We start from the raw sequence: 18832 nt of genomic DNA, 5'->3' as shown, positions 1-18832 counted from the left end.
ACAGCTTCTACTAGACATCCTACTTTTAAAAAGGGGAGAGAATACTACATTTGATGGATGTAGAAGGTGGAGATTCCACACCACCTTTCCCAGCTCTACAGCAGGGGTGGGCAACTTTTTCGATGCCAAGGACCACATTCCCTCAGTGGAAAGTGGTCAGCAACTACATACTGTTGCTGGGTGGGACCAGAGCTGTCAGTAGGAGGGGCCAAATCCTACGTAGGAGAGAACACCCCCCCACACACACACCCCTGTTCACACACAGTCATGCATCCCATTCATCCATCTGGCCATTCACTCTTTCAGTCATCCCCCCCCGCCGCCCCACCACACACACACCACCTATATACCTATTCGCACAAATGTACGCAAGGATGCCCACTCCTCCCTGGCATTCTGCTGGGCCTCCCTCTGTGCCCCTGTACCTTTGTGCCACTGCACAGGTGCATAGCCAGCCTAAGAGTTCTGGGGGGCCACCAAAAAAGTAGGGGTGCAGTCTGCAGGCCTTTTTAAGACCAAATTGTAAACTGTTTTTATTTAACCCTTATTTTTGCAACTACATCCAATTTATGTACATACAGAACTTTTCACCATGCAACTTCAACAATTGTTATGGTTCTTGCCACCAATTAACAAAAGAAGTAAAAAATCAAGAATAACCCACTAGTAGAAAATCAAGAAAATCTGCAATAGGAGTATTCTTATCATATAACCTTGGAACTGGAAGGGGCCACTTAGGCCATCGAGTCCAACCCTCAAGTCTGCTCAGTCCAGTTTAAAGTATGGCTGTCCAGTCTCTGCTTGAATACTAGTGCTGTGCCGAAACCTGCCCCCTATTTTTGGGAAATTTCTCTCCCTGGGAAGAAGGCATTGTTTTTTCTGCCCCTTTTTGCAGGGAGCAGGAGAATTTCAAATAATTTTCTCCTTGGGGATGGGGAGAGGGTTTCCACATACCTTTTTAAGTTTAGGAAGTAGCTGAAGGATCTTTTTTTACTTCAAAAATGCCCCACTCACTTTCAGCAACATGAGATTCTTTACAGACAGGCTTCTCCAGCCCAGCAGCACTTCTTAAACTCCCATGAGACCACGGGACATCACCCTCTCTCACAGGCATTCAGAAAGTGCTCTCAGGTTGTAGAAACCTCTCTGCAAAGAGTCCCAGGCTGCTGCAAGCAAGAACAAAGGGGACTTTTAGAGCTTTAGAGCTTTTCTGATCTTCCTTGCAGCAATACAGAGCTCTCTGCAGAGAGGCTTGCAGCCCCGCACAAGTTCCTGAATGCCTCTCTGCAGAAAGCCTCTCTGCAAAGATCTCTGCGTTACTGCAAGGAAGACCTGAGTTTTCTAAAGCTCTAAGAGCCCTGCTTGTTCTCACTTTGCACAGAGACTTCTGTAACCCAGGAGCCCTTCCTGAAGGATAGGAGAGGGTGAGGTCACGTGTCTTGTGGGAGTTCAGAAATTGCTGCCAAGGTGGAGGAGAAGCCTCTCTATAAGGAGTCCTAGGCTGCTGCAAATGTGGGTAGGTAAAGTAAAAACAAAATAAAAATAAGATTCCTCAGCCACCTCCATACTTAAAGCGGAGGGGAAAATTTTGTCCTCCTCCCCAAGGAAAAAGTTATTCGAAATTCTCACCTCCCCAGCCTGTTCCACCAGAGTTTCATTTCACTCCAACCCCGCACAAAATGCCAAAAATGGAAGAGTTAAAATATCTGCCACAGCACTATTGAATACCTCCAGCAATATAGAGCCCACCACCTCCCTAGGCATTTGGTTCCATTATAGCTCTGACAGTTAGGAAGTTTTCCCTGATGTTCAACCGAAATCTGCCTTCCTGTAACTTAACCCTGTTATTTTGTGTCCTGCAGTCTTGGATGACAGAGAACAGGTTGCAGCCCTCTTCTGTGTAACAACCCATTATGTGCTTGTAAAGTGATATAATATCCCCCCTCAGTCTGCCCTTCTCAAGGATAAACATACCCAGTTCCTTCCATCTTTCCTTGTAGGACTTAGTTTTTGGTCCCCTGATCATCTTTGTTGCCCTTCTCTGAACTCGTTCCAGTTTATCTGAATCCTTCTTAAAATGTGGTGTCCAGAACTGGACACAGTATTTGAGGTGAAGTCTGACCAGCACAGAGTAGAACTTTTACTTCCCGTGATTTTGAAACTGTATTTCTGTTGATGCAACCTAAAATTGCATTGGCCTTTTTTGCAGCCATTTCACGCTGCTGACTCATATTCAGCTTGTGATCGACTAAAACGCCAAGATCCTTTTTACACGCACTACTGCCAAGCCAGGTATCCCCCATCTTATACCAGTGCATTTTATACCTTTTTCCTAAACGAAGAGCTTTGCACTTGTCTCTGTCAATTTTAATTCTGTTATTTTCTGCCCAGTCTATCAAGATCATTTTGAAATTTGTTTCTATCTTCTATGGTATTAGCTATGCCACCCAATTTTGTGTCATCTGCAAATCTGACAAACATTCCCACCACTTCTTGAACTCCTCTTCCTGTTGGGATTTCCTGCCATGGAATCTTCCTTATCGGTGCTCTGAGTCCAAGGGAGTTTACAAAGACATTTTGATGGTGCTTCATTGTCATCAGATTCACGTGCTTCCTTGGCTGCTTCAAAAGTGTTGTTGAAAACAGTATCATTTTACATTTTTTGCAACTGCCTCCCAGCACAGTCAATAAGTTTAAATGCTGCCTCGATATCCAGATTCTTCTGCTGCAGTGGTGATGTTACACGTTAAAGATATCCTAGTACTTTCAGCATACTTTCAGTAAGAAAGGGAAAAGAAAGACCACTGATCTGACTGAGCAATCCAATCCTTTCAGCTTTTAGATGACCATTTTTTCACAAGGGGGAAGATGCACTGATTAATTTGAGCGTGGAAACAATGAATTCTGCATCTGAATGTATAATCATAACTGAATCCAAGTGTCTAGTCCATCATAAAACCAACAGGTGTTTTAAAGAACAGCCTTTATAAATCCGAGCAACCTGCCCTGTCTTTAAAAAAATGTACAACTGTTCACATAATCAAAATATTCCTTCATCTCAGGTATGCCCTCAATTGCATGTACTATTAGGAATATGCAGGCAGATGCCACCATGATACTGCCCCCAAATAACGGCATCTGTACTTTTAAGAAGAAAAACAAAGGCTTTCCTGTTGGTTTCCTAAAACTTCTGTAATAAATTTATTTGTTTGTTAAAAAGGGGGGGGGATTTAGGGGGGTACCCCCCATGGGGCCCCAAGCCCCAACTACAGGCCCACCACCACAACCTCTGCTGCCACCGCAATGAAAGCAGAACAGCCAGGAGGAGAAACACAAGAGCTGATAGGGAGACTGCCAGGCACACAGATGGCCCAACTGCAGAAGAACAATGCCTGGAGTGCTGTTCCTACGCCACTCTAGATGCCATGCTCAGGGCTGGGTTGTGCATGCATCTGGCTGCCTGTGACCAGCCACAGGGCAGGGCACCTACAGTACTGTAGGAATGAGGCTCAAGATTCTGTGCTCTGGTTGGGTGGCGCCTTCCTGCCAACACTCCTGTTTCTCCGGCCCAATCTTCTGTTTCTCATCATGGCAGTTGTGGCAGCACTAAGATACCAGAGGGCTGCAGAGATGGAGGCCACGAGCCATATGCAGCCCGCAGGCCACAGGTCGCCTACTTCTGCACGACAGCACAACATGGGTGGAGAGCAAGAAAAAGGTTTTCATGGCATCATGGGACAAAAGCAGCGCTGGAACCAAGAATATAAAGTCCATTTGTCACTTTTCCAACTCCTGTAGCATCACCAAGAGTTATTGTAAGAAAACGCTCTCCCAGAATAAAGCTTTGAAGTATCACATTGTACTTGGGTGCAGATTCATTTTCTTCCACAACAGCTGGATATGATCCCTCCTTTTTTAACTTTTAATCAAAACTTTTCCTTAAAATCAGACCTTTTATATTTAAATAAAGAAGAACACTCTGGCCTCATCCATCTGTCAAATAGCCACCCAATGCTGTTCAAGCAGGCACACCAGCAAGGGAATATCAGCCTGGCCCAGAGTGCCTTTAAATGCCCACATATACGTAGCTCACCACCTTGTTCTGGGCTCGAAAACTGCTCTCCCTCCTCTCCCTTTTCCCTCCACTCCCCTTCCCTTCTGTGTTTTGTCATTTTAGTTGGTAAGCCTGATGGCAGGGCCTGTCTCTCTTTTTTAATAAAGTGAGTCACTTTGGGAGACAATAACTGTCTGGAAAACAGGGCAGAACTATAGTAAAAAAAAATTAGCATCATCACCATCATCAATCAAATCAATCGTTATATTAACGGTACTTCAGTACCGTTAGCTATACCACCAGCATTACAAAATCGCAATAAGAACAACAAAACAGGGAGAAAAAATACAAAAAGCCATACCCCAAACCAATCTGTAATTGCTGAGATATAGAAAATAGTATTTGCAACACTTAAACTTACTCATGGTTTTGTTGCACTTCTTTATTCAACTAACTGAAACCTTGAATCTATTATTAAATTACACCCAACAATAAATAAGGTTGTAAAAAAAGGTAAAAGTGTCCCCAACCAGTCGTGTCCGGCTCTAGGGTGCGGTGCTCATCCCCGTTTCTAAGCCGAAGAGCCAGCGCTGTCCGAAGACGCTCCCGTGGTCATGTGGCCGGCATGACTGAACACCGAGGTGCACGGAACGCTGTTACCTTCCCCGCCGAGGCGGTACCTATTTATCTACTTGCAATTTCTTGCTTTCGAACTGCTAGGTTGGCAGGAGCTGGGACTGAAGACGGGAGCTCACTCCATCACGCGGCACTCGGGTCTCAAACTGCTGACCTGCCGACCTTCCAGTCTGCAGTTCAGCGTCTTAACCACTAAGCCACCGCGGCCCAAATAAGGTTGTGCTGCATCTTAAACCTTATTCTTCCAATAAATAACAAAAGGCTCTATTTAAAAAAAAAATACATCAGTTATATTGCTGTCTTCCTTCCTTTACTCTTACTATGCTAGTGAATTTAGTCATACAAGCCATATCCCAGATTCTCATAATCCCTTCATTAACAGGTAGGGTGTTGATCTTTTTTCCATCCGTAGTTTACATCCATACAGGCAGCTCTCAATAAATAAACTATCAGTTCAGTGTTTTCTGGTGATACTATACATTTAACAAAATAGAATAACTGTTGAATCTAAAAGTAGGACTTATCTGATTTTTTTTTTATTTACAATAGATGCCCAGAAGCTCTTAATCTTGGGACATGATCAGAAGCTAAGATGCATATTCTCTCTAGAAGATCCCCATCTCCAGTATTGATCAATCTGATCTCATTCGAGCCCAACAAAGCCATAAAATTGCTTTTGAAAGCATAGAGGACAAGGAGTGGGTTGGTAAAAGGATTAAGGATACATCTTTACACTGCAGCAATAGATAAACGTAACAGTAATGATTTGTAATATCAATTAATTTGATCCCCCCAAATGTCTGACCTCTAAAGAGCTGTGTACCCGCAGTTATGCCTACAACATTGGAGAACAGTTTGTAGAGGCCCTTAAATTCACGCTATAATGGCACTTTAACATGACTAAAATGAGCTGCTACACTTTCAAATGAAATTTAAGGCCAAATATATTCCAGTAATTCCATCCACGGAAAGATTGTAAGGGGCTGAACTAGTTCTCCAGTATTTTCGCAATATCACCTACACCATCCAGCAGCTTGCCATTTGCCCTTCTTCGTTTGTCTCCTCACTGCTAGTAAATGCATGTGTCAAAAATGCAATTCTCCAACTGAAAAAGTACAATCACACAATTTTGCATCCCTTATTCTCAAGGGGGCAAAAAACCCTTTGCAATGGCAAGCTCAGATGAACTGCAGCTGTAAATGATAAACAAAGATCATTACAGGGCTCCCATTTTCTGATCACATATCAAAATATTAAAAAATGGAGCCACACATGGCTTACTTCACCTTTCAAAGTGCTGCTTATACAATAATGAAGGCTGCTGGATTGTACTTTATCCAAGACTGGGTCTGGATGTCACGATAACCCCTGGTGGCTTAAATAGTCTACAATGCCCTGCCACACGAATGGGCTGATAAGCCCCAGTAGCTTATTAAGCTACTGTGTGTAATTTGATTCACTCCCCCACCCCCATTGCTGCAGTCTTCCCACCCAAGTAGTGGCACTGTTTCACCTCTAAAGCGCTGGAAGTTTGCAGGATCCAGACAAACCATTATACACAGCCTCCCCCAGCCAGGAGGCACCCAATCCACCAACAATACCCTGTGTGAGCACTCACCAAGGAGCGGGGACTAATAACACCAAAGCAGAATTGCACGTCCCCCACCCCCCAGGAGAGGCTGCCTGTGAACTTTTTCCCAATCCTGCAAACTTCCAAGGGTTTTGAAGGAGGATCGGGTGCCCAGCTAGGGGAGGATGAGTGACAAGCTTGGTCCCGATCCAAGCCACCACCCCCTTTTTGCAGCACTTGGGGCTGTTGCTCCCCTGGGGTACTTGCACAGGGTTTTGATGGTGGATTGGGTGCCTCCTGACTAGGGGAGGCTATGTGTGACGTGTGGTCCCAATCCTGCACACCTCCAAAGTTTTATAGCCGCCACCCCCTTTTTGGTGCACATGGGATTTTTGCTTCTTGGTGAGTGATCACTTATTTCCCTTCATAGACAGTGCCGAAATAGACGATTTCAGGTGTTTCACTATAAAGAGAATGCCTGTGAGGAGCAGAGTGGCAGTGATCTGAATCACTCTTGCCACACAACTCTGAGGCGAGCAAAATAACCCATGGTGCCCAACAGAGGGCACAATAACCCACAGTGGGTTAAATATCCCCTACTGCAGACCGTGGGTTATCAGAGTGGGTTATTTTGACCAAATTAAGTCATTATGGGTTTAAAAATTCCCAACCAATGACATGATAAGCCACAATGGGTTAAATAAGCCATCGTGGCTTATTTAACCCATTGTGGGTTATTGTATCACCCAAACCCAGTCCAAGTCTAAATCAGCCACAAAACTCATGGAATTAATATTTTTACAAGGCTGTTGAGCACAAGAAGTGGGAAGGATGAACTACATAGACTGTCAATCATTCTGCACTACAGTGACACCTCACTACTTGGATTTAACACAAAATACTTCCTCGGTTTAAATAGAGAAGCCACAGTTTACTGATGACCCTGGGATGCACTGACAGTTCTTACCTTGCTGGACCACTTCCTGGCTTCATCATGTAGCTGTCTGGCGGCCATCATCATGGGCTGATTAAGCACCTCACCAGCCTTCTGCTCTGGGAATTCTTCATCCTTCTCCTCAGGAGGAGGAGGCCTGGGAGGAGGAACCTCACCCTCTGGCAGAGGTGGCTTTGGAGGAGCAAGTTCATCAGTGAGCTAAGGAAATGAGGAAATTGATTTCATCACACCAACACAGAGATAAAAAAGCATCACTGCCATATCTATAACAACCCACACCATGGGACGTCTCAGTGCTTTGGGCCCATTTTCCAAAGTTAAACGCATCACTCTTACAACTTTTGGCAAAACAATGAAGTTGAAAATACCTACCAAAGAATACAATTCGCTGTGTTCAGATCCATTGGGCAGAGCCCAACAGGGCACTCACACCCCCGCTGATTCCTTTCCACCCTGGCGATTCCCTTCCGCAAGCAATGGGCCCCACCGGTTCCACTGCACAAGCAGGACCTGCTGCTTACACAAGGGAGATTTAGTGCTTCCTAAAGCAGCTGCAAAATGAGCAGAAGTGCTCACTGCAGGAATGAGGCAGGTCGGCAGAGCTTCCTTATGTGAGCTCCGCTGCCCTGCCTCCCTCCAGAAACAAGCATTTCTCAGCAAGGTGCTAAAGAAATGAGATTGTGCACACTAGACGCCTGTTCTAAACTGTACAAAAAGAAAAAGAACATTGTACGTGCTTGCAATCTAACTTTGGTTCAATGGGATTCAACCCACACAAGAGAGCCACCGCCATTTCCATAACTGAAACTGGCCCAGCCAAATGGTTGCAGATTCAGTAGCAATTCTGCCTAACCGCTGCAATGCTGCACTTACATGAAGGTGCTCAAGGTCAGGAGGAGGGGGGGGGAAGTCAGATTCCTGGGGCTGGAAGGCTTCTCGGACTTTGGCCACAGCTCCCAGAATCCTGTATCCAGAATCCAGGAAGTTCTTCTGCAAACCTAGAAAAGGAAGTAAAAAGAGTTTTGTATTTAAGTTTATGTATTCAGTGCCAAACATTTTTCAATACAAGGACTAAGACAAACATTTTTTTAAAGGCTACGATTTGACAACAGAAAAGAACTGAAACATGCAAGGTTGCCAGGTTCAAACCTGGCAGGGTGAAGAAGCAGGCCAAATATCAAATTTCCTATATTTCCACGTCCCCAACAGTGGCTACATTACAGAACATGGTTTTGTGTTGCATTTTATCTAGGAATTAAAGCAGCTCTAACGGCTGCCTGCATGAGTCCAGCTCTGCACTCCTCAGTCTAAAGTCATATTAGCCTAGCTAATGGGTAAAGAGCTTGAGACAGCTTCTTTGTTCCGTGCTTACCAGGATCAGAAATGTTGCCTGCCACCGCTTTAGCATCCATCACCATGGGTGAAATGGTTTGGCTCAGGTCATCAGAGGCAGCTTTCACAGCTTCACGGAACTTGGGATCCTCTGAGTTTTCAACCTCCTTCTTCGCCACCAATAAGATCCGGTTGGCTCGCCGGGCAATGCTGGTGGCCCCTGCTACGAGCATCTGCGGCTGGATGTTGGCCATCGCCACTTTGCACTTGTCCAGGTCTTTCTTAATAGCTTCCTCAGAGGCATCCAGCAGAGACTTGGTATCAATCGCTTCATCCACCAGGCCTAGGGGGAGACGTTGAAATGCTTGCTTCCCTTTCTGAACACAACAACGGAAAATGATACTCAAGAGGGAACTCGCCCTTAAACGCACTGTACGCTCTATGTTGCTCAGGGGCTGGAATTCCGCCACCATGCCCAAGCAGAATTCGGCTGTGCATCAGGTGCAAAATTCTGACTCCTGAGAGTTCCATCTCTTCTCACCTCTTGCTCTGCTCCTGCCACTAGAGGGCCCCCAACCCCCAACTCAAATTCTGTAACATCTTCTAACATGAATGGATTTTATTTACGTATTTGGGGGGGGGGGGCGGTATTAAATTATGAAAACATTTTCATATTTCAGGAAGTGGACAACCAGAATTCTGTCAAGCTAGATTTACATGAAAGCAACTGAGTGCATAAGGGAATTTAGATGGAACTTGCACATGTAGAAGTGAATGCCACATTTCTTCTCTTAATGGCATCTGTGCAAGACCAAGTACATGTATGGTTTTGTTGTACTGAACAGGTGATTGAAACAGAGGCACGAACTGTATTACTACTGTCTATCCAGTAGTTACACTCATCAGCGGCCAGTGACTGAGCCAACAGTTAATTCAAGCCAACAGCACAGAGCAGCATTTCCTTTGTGCTCACTGTGACTTTTGTCTTGCTCCCCACCACAGATGTCACTGTCCAGGCACCCAAGTCCCTGCCCTCTCCTCTACCTCTACCTGCTGGGACTCGTCTCTTCATCAGTCGTTCTCTCCTTCTCCTGCCCTGTCCTCAGCTTCTCCTGCCCAGAGAGAAGTCAATTTCTGGCAGACAGGGAGGAGTTTCCATGCCCTGGTGCTGGCGATGCTGCCGCCATCACCACCACTCCAGTTCTTTCAGGGCCCCACTTTCCTCCCTGCTCGCTCCCCTCCCTCTTTGCTCAGCCACGGAGGAGTTATTATGGACCCCAAGCCATGCGCTGGGCTGCCAAATCACTTCCATCCTGGCTGTGTTCACATCTGCTTGAGTGCCAGTCACATTGTGGAGCTGTGGGGAGCCAAGAGCAGCATGGCACCCAACGCCTTGTAGAGATACAGGTGCTACCTCAGACCAGCATCGTTTGCAACAGAAAGTAACACCGTTGTTCCAAGCTGTAATGGACTTTTCCTACTACTAGCTGAAATCTACAAAGGAGGAACTGGTCATTTTAAAGAAGTGACTATGGCAGGTTTCGCTCAGCAGCTGTTAAAATGATGGACATGTACAGGAGATGCTATATATTTGACTGGGCTCTGAAGTATTATGGTACAGTGGATGGCATGATTGCCTTTGGCTCAAAACCTGCCTCATCCTTGAGCAAGTCACCCTTTCTCAGCCTTGATTTTCCACCAGTGAAATTGGCAATTAATTATGATTTGCCTCACTACCTTGGGATGAATCAGCTAGGGATTATACGGTGCTCTCTGCACTAAACCACTGGACTATTTTGTGTTATGCAAGGGCCAGTCCATATAGGGCTTGAGAACCAGTCCGCTGGGTATACGGGGGACTCCAGCTGGCTATAGCAGCTGTCCATCCTGAAGACTGCTACAGGCAGCAGCAGAACATCATGCTGTTGTTCTTGCATCAGCCAGGTGAGGCTGAGAAGAGTGAGCAGGCGAGCGGTGGTGGCATGGCAGCAGCCCTACTGAAAAGGCTGGGATGGAGCTCTGCAGCTGGCTGTAGCATCTGTCCGGGCCAGCAGCTGCTGCCATAACTTGGGTTGTTCTGGACCCATGGAGACTGTATGCACAGGAGCTTGTGTTACCCAGGTCTCAAGTGCACACTTTCCAAGATCAAACCATCATCCTGTAATGCTGTAGGTTAAGCCAACACACATCACCACTCTGTTTATGGCTTCTTTTACTATTTTAATGATTTCTCTCATGTATAAAAATCTGTAGATTGGACAGATCTCTCCAATGGACAGCAAACAACTCTCCATTCTTTCCTGTCTTACGGCCCACATACATCTCTAGCCTTTTCTTCCTCTTTCATTTGCTTAGTGTGATTGTATCTAGGTATTCCTCTTCATCTTTCTTTCAGGTTCCCCTTCAATTATGTCTCAGGGTTGTCACCAACTATTTGTGGCTACAAAATTGACAACAGCACTGCCATTTTACCCGTCATTTTTTCCACATTATCAATCCACTGGTTCTTCATGGTCTCAAAGTGTTCATAAGCAGCTTGATTTCCAGGATTTCTTAGGAGGATGCGAGCTGCAGATACTACCTGCAAGTATGAAAAGAGCCCATAAAACAACAATATTGCTGTGCAGAAGAAGCAAACAAATACCCTGGAATCCATTAGTCAGTCTTGATAAGCTGGAAGTTAAGCATCTCATTTGAAATGAATACCAGGTTGTGGATTTTCACAAGAAAATCCAAGTGCAAGAGGGATTTATACTGCTTGAGAACACTTTTTAAGTTTTTGGGACTTCGGAAGCGCTCACGTGCCACTCCTGTTCACGCTAGGGGTACCAGTTCATTAGGGTCACCTGATGGAGGATTGTGCTCTGGTTTTCAGGTGAATCACTCGGCTAAATCCTATAACTGACCTTCAGAGGAATTCTAAACTGCTACTCAAAAGAGTGAAGACCAGCAGGATTCCAACACTGCTACCAAGTGCTCTCACTGAGGCCATCAGAGGGAAGGGAATGTCCGCCCCCGGCCGCCGCCCCCACACCTGAAACCCCATTCCTCCAGCAGTATTTTATATTTTAGCTTAACTGCCAAGCGTTAATCAAGTAAGTTTACTCAAAAGCATCTACTGATTTCAATGAGACTTACTACTAGGTATGACTCTTTGGGACTACAGTCAAAGCAGGACTGAAAGTTATGCCTACATTTTAATGAGACACAGCTGTCCTTCTTAACAGAACCACTGGGGACATTTCAGGACAATAATGTTAACACGCAATTTAAGAAAGTGTTCATTTTCTCAACGTCTGATTTCTGCTCTCTCTGACTCACAGAAAACTCTGTCATCCTAATCTATTACAATGCTAAAGTTTTATTCTTAGCTTCTTCTCTCATTTGAATACTTTAACCACAAGTTCAGACACTGGCTTTCCTCACTCCACTGTGTGCTTCAGTAAAACTACAAGCTGTCAGATATTGATATACATTGAACAACATCCAAAACAGACACATTGTTAACATGACTTTGACGTAATATACAGCTGACTTCAGCCCACTAAAAAACCAACTACTTGTAGGAATCCAGAATCTAAGACTGTGGCGTCACTGGGGCTGCTAGGAATTCTGTCAAGTCTGCATCAGGTTAATATATTTTACACATTTATTGTCTTATGAATCAAAAGGCTTTTCAACTTTGAAAATTTGACTTGTGTTAATTGATATGTGTGCAATAAATGGCTATTTGTCACTCATCTTCATTCTTCAAGATGAGCCTTCTAAATAGAAATTAAGCAGGTCTCTATCTATACTAGCCTTTCCCAACCTGGCATCCTCTAGATGTGTTTGACTACAACTCCCATAATTCCCCAGCCTGCATACCTTTTGGAAAGTCCACAAGCAACTGGCTGGCCACTTTTGGCAATAGAATAGATGGGCTGTTGTTCTGATCCAGAGAGAGAATTCTTATGCCATAACTAACTGCATTACCATCCTCCCATCAAGAGGGACCACAGATGAAATTTCGTTTAAACAGAGCTCACCTGTAAAACATCTCAAGTACTTTGAGGCATTTGTCATGTAGAGAGAGGGAGAGAGGGAGGGAGGGAGAGAGAGACCCCAACCTGAGGTGTGAGTTCTCTTGCAGACTTCACAGTCGCTTGTATGCCTTCCACAGTACTTTTGTTGGCTGTTCCAACTGCAGCTGCCTTGTCTGCAGTAGCCCCAAGCCTGGCAGCATGGTTTCCAAAGTTGGCTGCCCTTTCATCAAACACCTGAAGTTGAAATACATCAAACATAAATAAGTACTGTAAAAATGATCAATTCAGCTGAGAATTCTAAACGGAGCCATGGGTCCCTGAACAATTCACACAAAGTTCAAACACAAACTAGGAACTTTAATTATGTGGAAGCTTAGAGTTCAGTTTTTCCATTGCACATTTGAATGGTCGGAGAAATCTCCTTTTGTTAGATCAAAGATCTTCAAAGTTTTGTAGGAGAATGCATATATATTAACTGAGTTACCAGTTTATCAATACAAATAATATTACAAATTATGAAGACAAAATTTTAAAAGGTACCCATGTACTATTTCCTCAAAGTTTTAAAAAAAACCTTTAAGGAAGCACTGCTAGTGAGCAGTTCTAGAATTCTAAAAGTCTCACATCTTTCCCTACCTTAGTCTAAGCACTATGTTAAAGCTGGGTTTGCTCACAGGAACTTAAAGCAATGCATGTTAGATAAGATCAAAGCACGAGCCCGGCTGGTCACAGGAGCAAATGGGAGACACACTCACCTCATCTCTATTGGGTGCATCTGGAGGAGCAGTGGCTGCTACTGCCAGCAGCTTGATTGGAGTTGTCGTGTCACTGAACACATCAGACACTTCCTGGGTCATAGCTTCTTGCATCCTTGATTTAAGATCCTGAAGAGAAATTTGGAAATTCCACATCAAAATACTGAGATTAATTTGCCATACCAAAGTGTGGTGCAGAAGCAGAGCACGCCATCTGGATACAGACAGCCCAGGTTCGAACCATCCTCAGCCATGAAGTTGACATTACAAAAAAGTGAGAGGTAATTTTATGGAAGTAGGAAACAGGATCAGCCTAACACTGGCTACGGTGGAAATGCTGTGGGGTGCTGCTCTCAGCATCCTCTGCCCCCTGCTCTATAGACCAGAGATGGCAACCGCGAAGTCCTGGGATAGTGAGTCCCCTGACACTGGCGTTGCTCTCCCCCAATTCACCTCATTCCACCATCTAGCTAGCTTTTAGTCTGTCTCTCTAATCCGTAACACTAAAGAGGGAGCTAGGAGAGAAGAGAGGCTCTTTAAAGAGAAGAAAGAACATGAGATAGCTAATGCTGGGCAATTTCATCAAGGAGCCAGACTAGCCCTGTGCACAAATCTGCCAAGGAGTGCCAGATGTCCCCTTGACTTTCTCTACTTCAGCTTGCTGACGGTTGAGAGTTTTAATTTTCCTAGACTTGGAGAAAAGTGGACCTGAGCAAGCAAATGGTCAGAGGTGGGTGGAAGCAATTAGAGCAATGGGAAGGAAGTTAAATTAACAGAGGATGCCCAGCAGCAAAGGATGGACCCTTCCACTTGGCTTGGTGGGTGACATTCTCTACTCGAGAGAAGACACTCCTTCTCTTTACCTTCAGTGAATCCTGTAGCTGAGCAGCAACTGCCCTGGCTTGAGGAGATTCTCCTTCACCTCTTGCTGCCAGATCAGCTAACTGGGCCGCAAGCTGTTCCACACGGTCACACTTGGCGAGCAAGTCTTGACGGTACGGCCCCATCATCACATTGGCAAGACGGCGACCTTCAGCCACAAGTCCCCGGATTGCAGCCTGGCCTGCATCAAAAGTAATTCATGTTGCTTGGTTTATGAAGTATGAAAAAGAGGAACAGTAGTTCTACTCCCCAAACCGCAACACAGAATATTGCTGGAGCTTTACTGACAGCAAAATTATAAATGAATATTTAGACAGCACTTTCCCTAAGTATTCCACATATACTAGGTTAGCAATCCTTACAATAACCCTGTTAGGTCACTCAGTATTAGCATCCCCATAATGCCAGTGGGGAGGAGGGGTTAGACCCAGAGAAAAGCGGCTTGCCTAAGACCACCTAGTGAGTTTTTGGTGATGTGAAATTTGAACCATGAACTAACTGGCTCATAGTGCACACTTTTAGTCGCTACCCTACAGCAGCTCCCAGATAGGCGGCCAGCTAGTTAGAGTTCCAGTTGTATTTTGAGGTCCAGTATTATCTGAATGGTGGATTTGGGTTGCTTTGCTAGCCTAACCCATCCACAGTATCTGCTATATTGGAGGAAGAGCGGTTGCCTTCATATTTGGACCACAAGCGCAGCTGCAATAGCTGAAGCGTTCTGACTATCTTAAATATGTTCGGCTCTCCATGGGTCCCTCAGGCATATAGCTTTGACTGAGGTGTCAACTAAACTGGGCTCCTGGCATGTCCTGGCAAAAGTAAGACACAGTTAGCTGACCTGATCTCCCATAACGTGACACGCAGCCTTATCCTTAGCCCAAAATGCCCAAGGATTAGGTTACTGTAAATTCCCTCCCAGCCTACTCCTTAAAATCACTGAAGAAAAAATAATGAGGAGAGGAGGCAAAAAGGTTAAGATGGCATATGATGAATCAATAAATGGACATGAGGAGTACTCATACCCCCTCTTGCCAAAATATCTGTATATAGATATTCAAGATTTATTTCATAGACAGTAAATTAAGCAGGTTTGTTGCAGGACCTCCACAACGGCTGCTTAGAATATAAGATCCCTAGAGTCAAGGCAGATTCAGTTTGCATTCCCACTTCTGCCAGCAGGAAGGAGAAAGGGAACACAGATTGGACTACACCCGTGAGAGAAGGGATGCGACTCTCACTGGTGTGCTGCCGTCACAATCACCCCTCAACGGAGCAACTCCATGAGGAACAGCTGCAACTCTTGGGACTTTTTAGCTTAAAAAAAGCGTGAGTAAATGCGAACATGATAGAAGTGTGTAAAATTAACCTGGTGTGGAGAAGGCAGGGATGTTGGGGGAATCTGTTTGGGGGGGTGGAGCTCGGCAAGCTTTGCCATGTCGATCCCCCAACCCCGGACTCCAACGTCTGCCAGCTGGCTCAACTTGGCCCTCACCAAGTCAGGCCAGCTGGCAGATTTTCTGGTGGTGCAACAGCAAGGGCAGGAGTGAGAGGGGAGCCCCGCTCATCCTCCTGCCTGTACTGCTGTCGTTGCTGCCACAGGAGCTGGGACAGGAGAACAAGACGGCAGCAGTGCTCCCTTGTCATCCTACCATTCTTGCTACTGCAACAGCAGTGGCAGGACAGGAGGAGGATGAGAGGGAAGCAGCACTCCCCTCTCATCTGCCATTTTGTGCACAGCAGGGTCTCTGTGCACGGGTTTTTCGTTCTCCCTCCCAGGGTCGGGAGGGAGAACAAAAAACTCATGCACAGAGACCCCACCTCAGTGTGCAACTGACTCCTTCTCCCCCTCCAGGGAGGGGGAGAAGAAACCAACTGTGCACAGTGACAGAGGTTTTTTGCACCAAATGGCCACCCACTTCCATTTTGTGCAAAAAACCTCAGTAAAGTTCCCAGGTTTCATGAACTTCACCATGGCTTGGCTCACTGACGCAAGCTGAGCAGAGTCCGTCGCGGGGATCTGTCGGGCTCTGAAAGGGCCTGATTTCTCTGTGATGGACAACCCTAGGAGAAAGCGAATGAGAAGTTTTTCTTCCTTTCTCATAATATTTGAATCCAGGGTCATACAATGGAACTGGGGATTCGGGACTGAGAAAAGGAAATACTTCTTCACACAGTGCGTAGTTAAATCGTGGGATTTGCTACCACAAGATGTGGTGATGGCCACCAATTTGGATGACTTTAAAAGGGGATAAGACAAATTCATGGAGGATAAGGCTATCAATGGCTACTAGTCATGATGGCTACATATTACCTCCAATATGGCTCTGAATACCAGGTGCTTGGGAACATGACCAGGAGAGTATTACTGCACTCATGTCCTGCTTGTGGGCTCCACGTGGGCATCTGGTCGGCCACTGTGGAACAGAATGCTGGACTAGACAGGCCTTTGGTCCTATCCAGCATGGTTCTTATGCTCTCTAGAGTTCTCCTGAGGGAACAGAGAGACCAAAAGGAGGAACCTTCCTAGCATGCTCCAGCCTCTTCTATTCTTTCCAAGAGAGAACTGAGAGACTGAAGCAAGCAAGTCAAGGGAGGAAACCTCCTCTTGTGCACATTCTAGTCTCTTACTCCACACACCCCATTTCAGACAGTGCAAAAGAAGAAGAGAAGTGAAGGAATAATGTGAGATTTCATGGTAGGTCACTGGAAGGTCCCCCAGGGCTACTGCAATCAGATGCCAGTGGAGACAGTTTTTGCTTAAAATCTAGGGCAAAGTTTAGCAAAGGGGCATTAAAGAGCTTACCTACTCCACGGTCATCAACTGTAGGATTGTCTATCCATCTCTGAGCCTGCTCAATCTTCCCTTCCAGATGGACAGCTGCCTTGACGGGCCTGCTGTTTGCAACAGCCCTGTTGGTTTTAGACTGCAAATTCTGAAGTGACGTAGCTATTTGCTTAGCTAATGCACGGGCTTCTGGAGAATCCCCTTTCCCACTGCAGAGAAGAGACAAGCTATTAAGCTATTCTTCTCAAATCATTACTAAAACCAGGTTGGATTCTATTAAAGAATCACAGTTTAAGTATAATAGCTGTAAATCAGCTGGTTACAATTATAAAACACTATTGCTAATTACATGTAACAAAGCCCAGTGGACTGTATTTTAATAATGTATGACAGAAGCTTATATTTAAAAACTGAAAGCAAGTATCATAGGGCATGGAAGCCAAGTTGGCAGGAAACATTCAGCTAAAGACGTCACTAAGTTTCTATGTTCAACTTCACAATCGAAGACCCCCCTGAAGACCCTTCTGACACATTTAAAGATACTGACTGGGTTTGGGCATCACAATAACCCACGATGGGTTAAATAAACCACAACTGCTTATTTAACCCATCATTGGTTATCATATCGTCTGTCAAGACTATAATCCACAATGGTTTATTTGGCCAAAATAAGCCACTCTGATAATCCACAGTCTGCAGTAAGGGTTATTTAACCCAACACGGGTTATTGTGTCATCTGGCGCTCACCGTGGCTTATTCCAGTGGCCTATAGAGTCACCTGACAAGAGTCACCACTGTGGCCGCTCTGCTCCAGCCTGCAGAGCCCTTTTTCCAAGATCTGACAATCAGCCCAGGGACAACTGCAGCCAAACAAGCACAGTGTTCCCTGATACCACACTACAGTCACAAAATGACAGTTTTCCCCTGGTACAATGACAGCCTCACGCTACCCTACTACAGCAAACTTACACAATGACAGAATTCCCTGATGGCTACTTTGAAACTGTGCAACTTGGGAAATAGGAAAAAATAGGGGGAAAGGGAAAGAACTGCTCATTTTTCCATGAGGAAGCGCAGTTCTGCAATTATCCACTACAGCATCTGGAAGCTCCCCATGAGGGCACCCCACCTGTGCAATTTTGCCCCATTCCAGCAAACTGCCAAGGAGTTACAGCCCCTACCCCCTTTTCTGGCTACTTCTCAGTGAAAAAGCAAAGTGGGACAGTACCACTCTGCTGAGGTGTGGGAAAGCTGTGTGTCAAGTTTTGTCCCAATTCTGCAGAGTTCCAAGGGTTTATAGACACCACCTCCTTTTTGGCACACAGGATTTTTGCCTTTAAAGCCATAGACAATACTGCAGTAGCCAGTTTCACATGTCCCCCATACCGTAGTAGCGCTAATTCATTATAATGCACTTGCACATTTAAACCCATAGGCAGTACTGCGGTAGTCCTTTAAATGTGCAACTGTGATATAATGACAGAGTGCTTTAGCAATATTGGGAATACTAAAGGTGTCTGTGCCAACAGTGGTTATGGGCGAAATGCAAAATTTAGGGTTTTGCAAATGCATCATGTGCCTCCTGACTAGAGGCGGCGGCCTATGAACTTTTGTCCAGATCCTACAAACCACCAAGGATTTATCTGTGCCACCCCCTTTTTGGTACACCCAGGATTTTCCTTCCTTTTGGGTTTTGATTGCACAGGGTTTTGATGGTGCATTGGGTGTCTCCCAACTAGGAGAGGCTACATGTAAAGTTTGGTCCTAATCCTGCAAAACCCCAAGCTGTTATAGCTGCCACCCCCTTTTGGTGCACCTGGGATTTTCCCTCCTCTGGG

The 18832-nt window shown here is 45.4% G+C and overlaps 1 protein-coding gene across 2 annotated transcripts in view; it reads right to left on the bottom strand.

The window, feature by feature from the left end:
- Window positions 1-18832, bottom strand: part of VCL (vinculin) — a 117526-nt gene that overhangs the window by 13952 nt on the left and 84742 nt on the right. For both annotated transcript variants that reach the window (XM_084845178.1, XM_084845180.1), the window contains exons 11-18: window positions 17013-17203; window positions 14191-14390; window positions 13328-13456; window positions 12657-12806; window positions 11020-11128; window positions 8588-8890; window positions 8089-8213; window positions 7228-7413 (exon numbers count right to left, since the gene is read on the bottom strand). In XM_084845178.1, the coding sequence (XP_084701304.1) occupies window positions 7228-7413; window positions 8089-8213; window positions 8588-8890; window positions 11020-11128; window positions 12657-12806; window positions 13328-13456; window positions 14191-14390; window positions 17013-17203 (1393 nt within the window). The remainder of the gene's footprint in view (window positions 1-7227; window positions 7414-8088; window positions 8214-8587; window positions 8891-11019; window positions 11129-12656; window positions 12807-13327; window positions 13457-14190; window positions 14391-17012; window positions 17204-18832) is intronic.

This window comes from Heloderma suspectum, chromosome 3 (assembly GCF_057233095.1).
Source record: "Heloderma suspectum isolate Gila_16-S chromosome 3, 16-S_ref, whole genome shotgun sequence".
Lineage (NCBI taxonomy): Eukaryota > Metazoa > Chordata > Lepidosauria > Squamata > Helodermatidae > Heloderma > Heloderma suspectum.
Note: the sequence above shows the minus strand (reverse complement) of the source record. Positions and strands in the feature narration are given on the sequence as shown.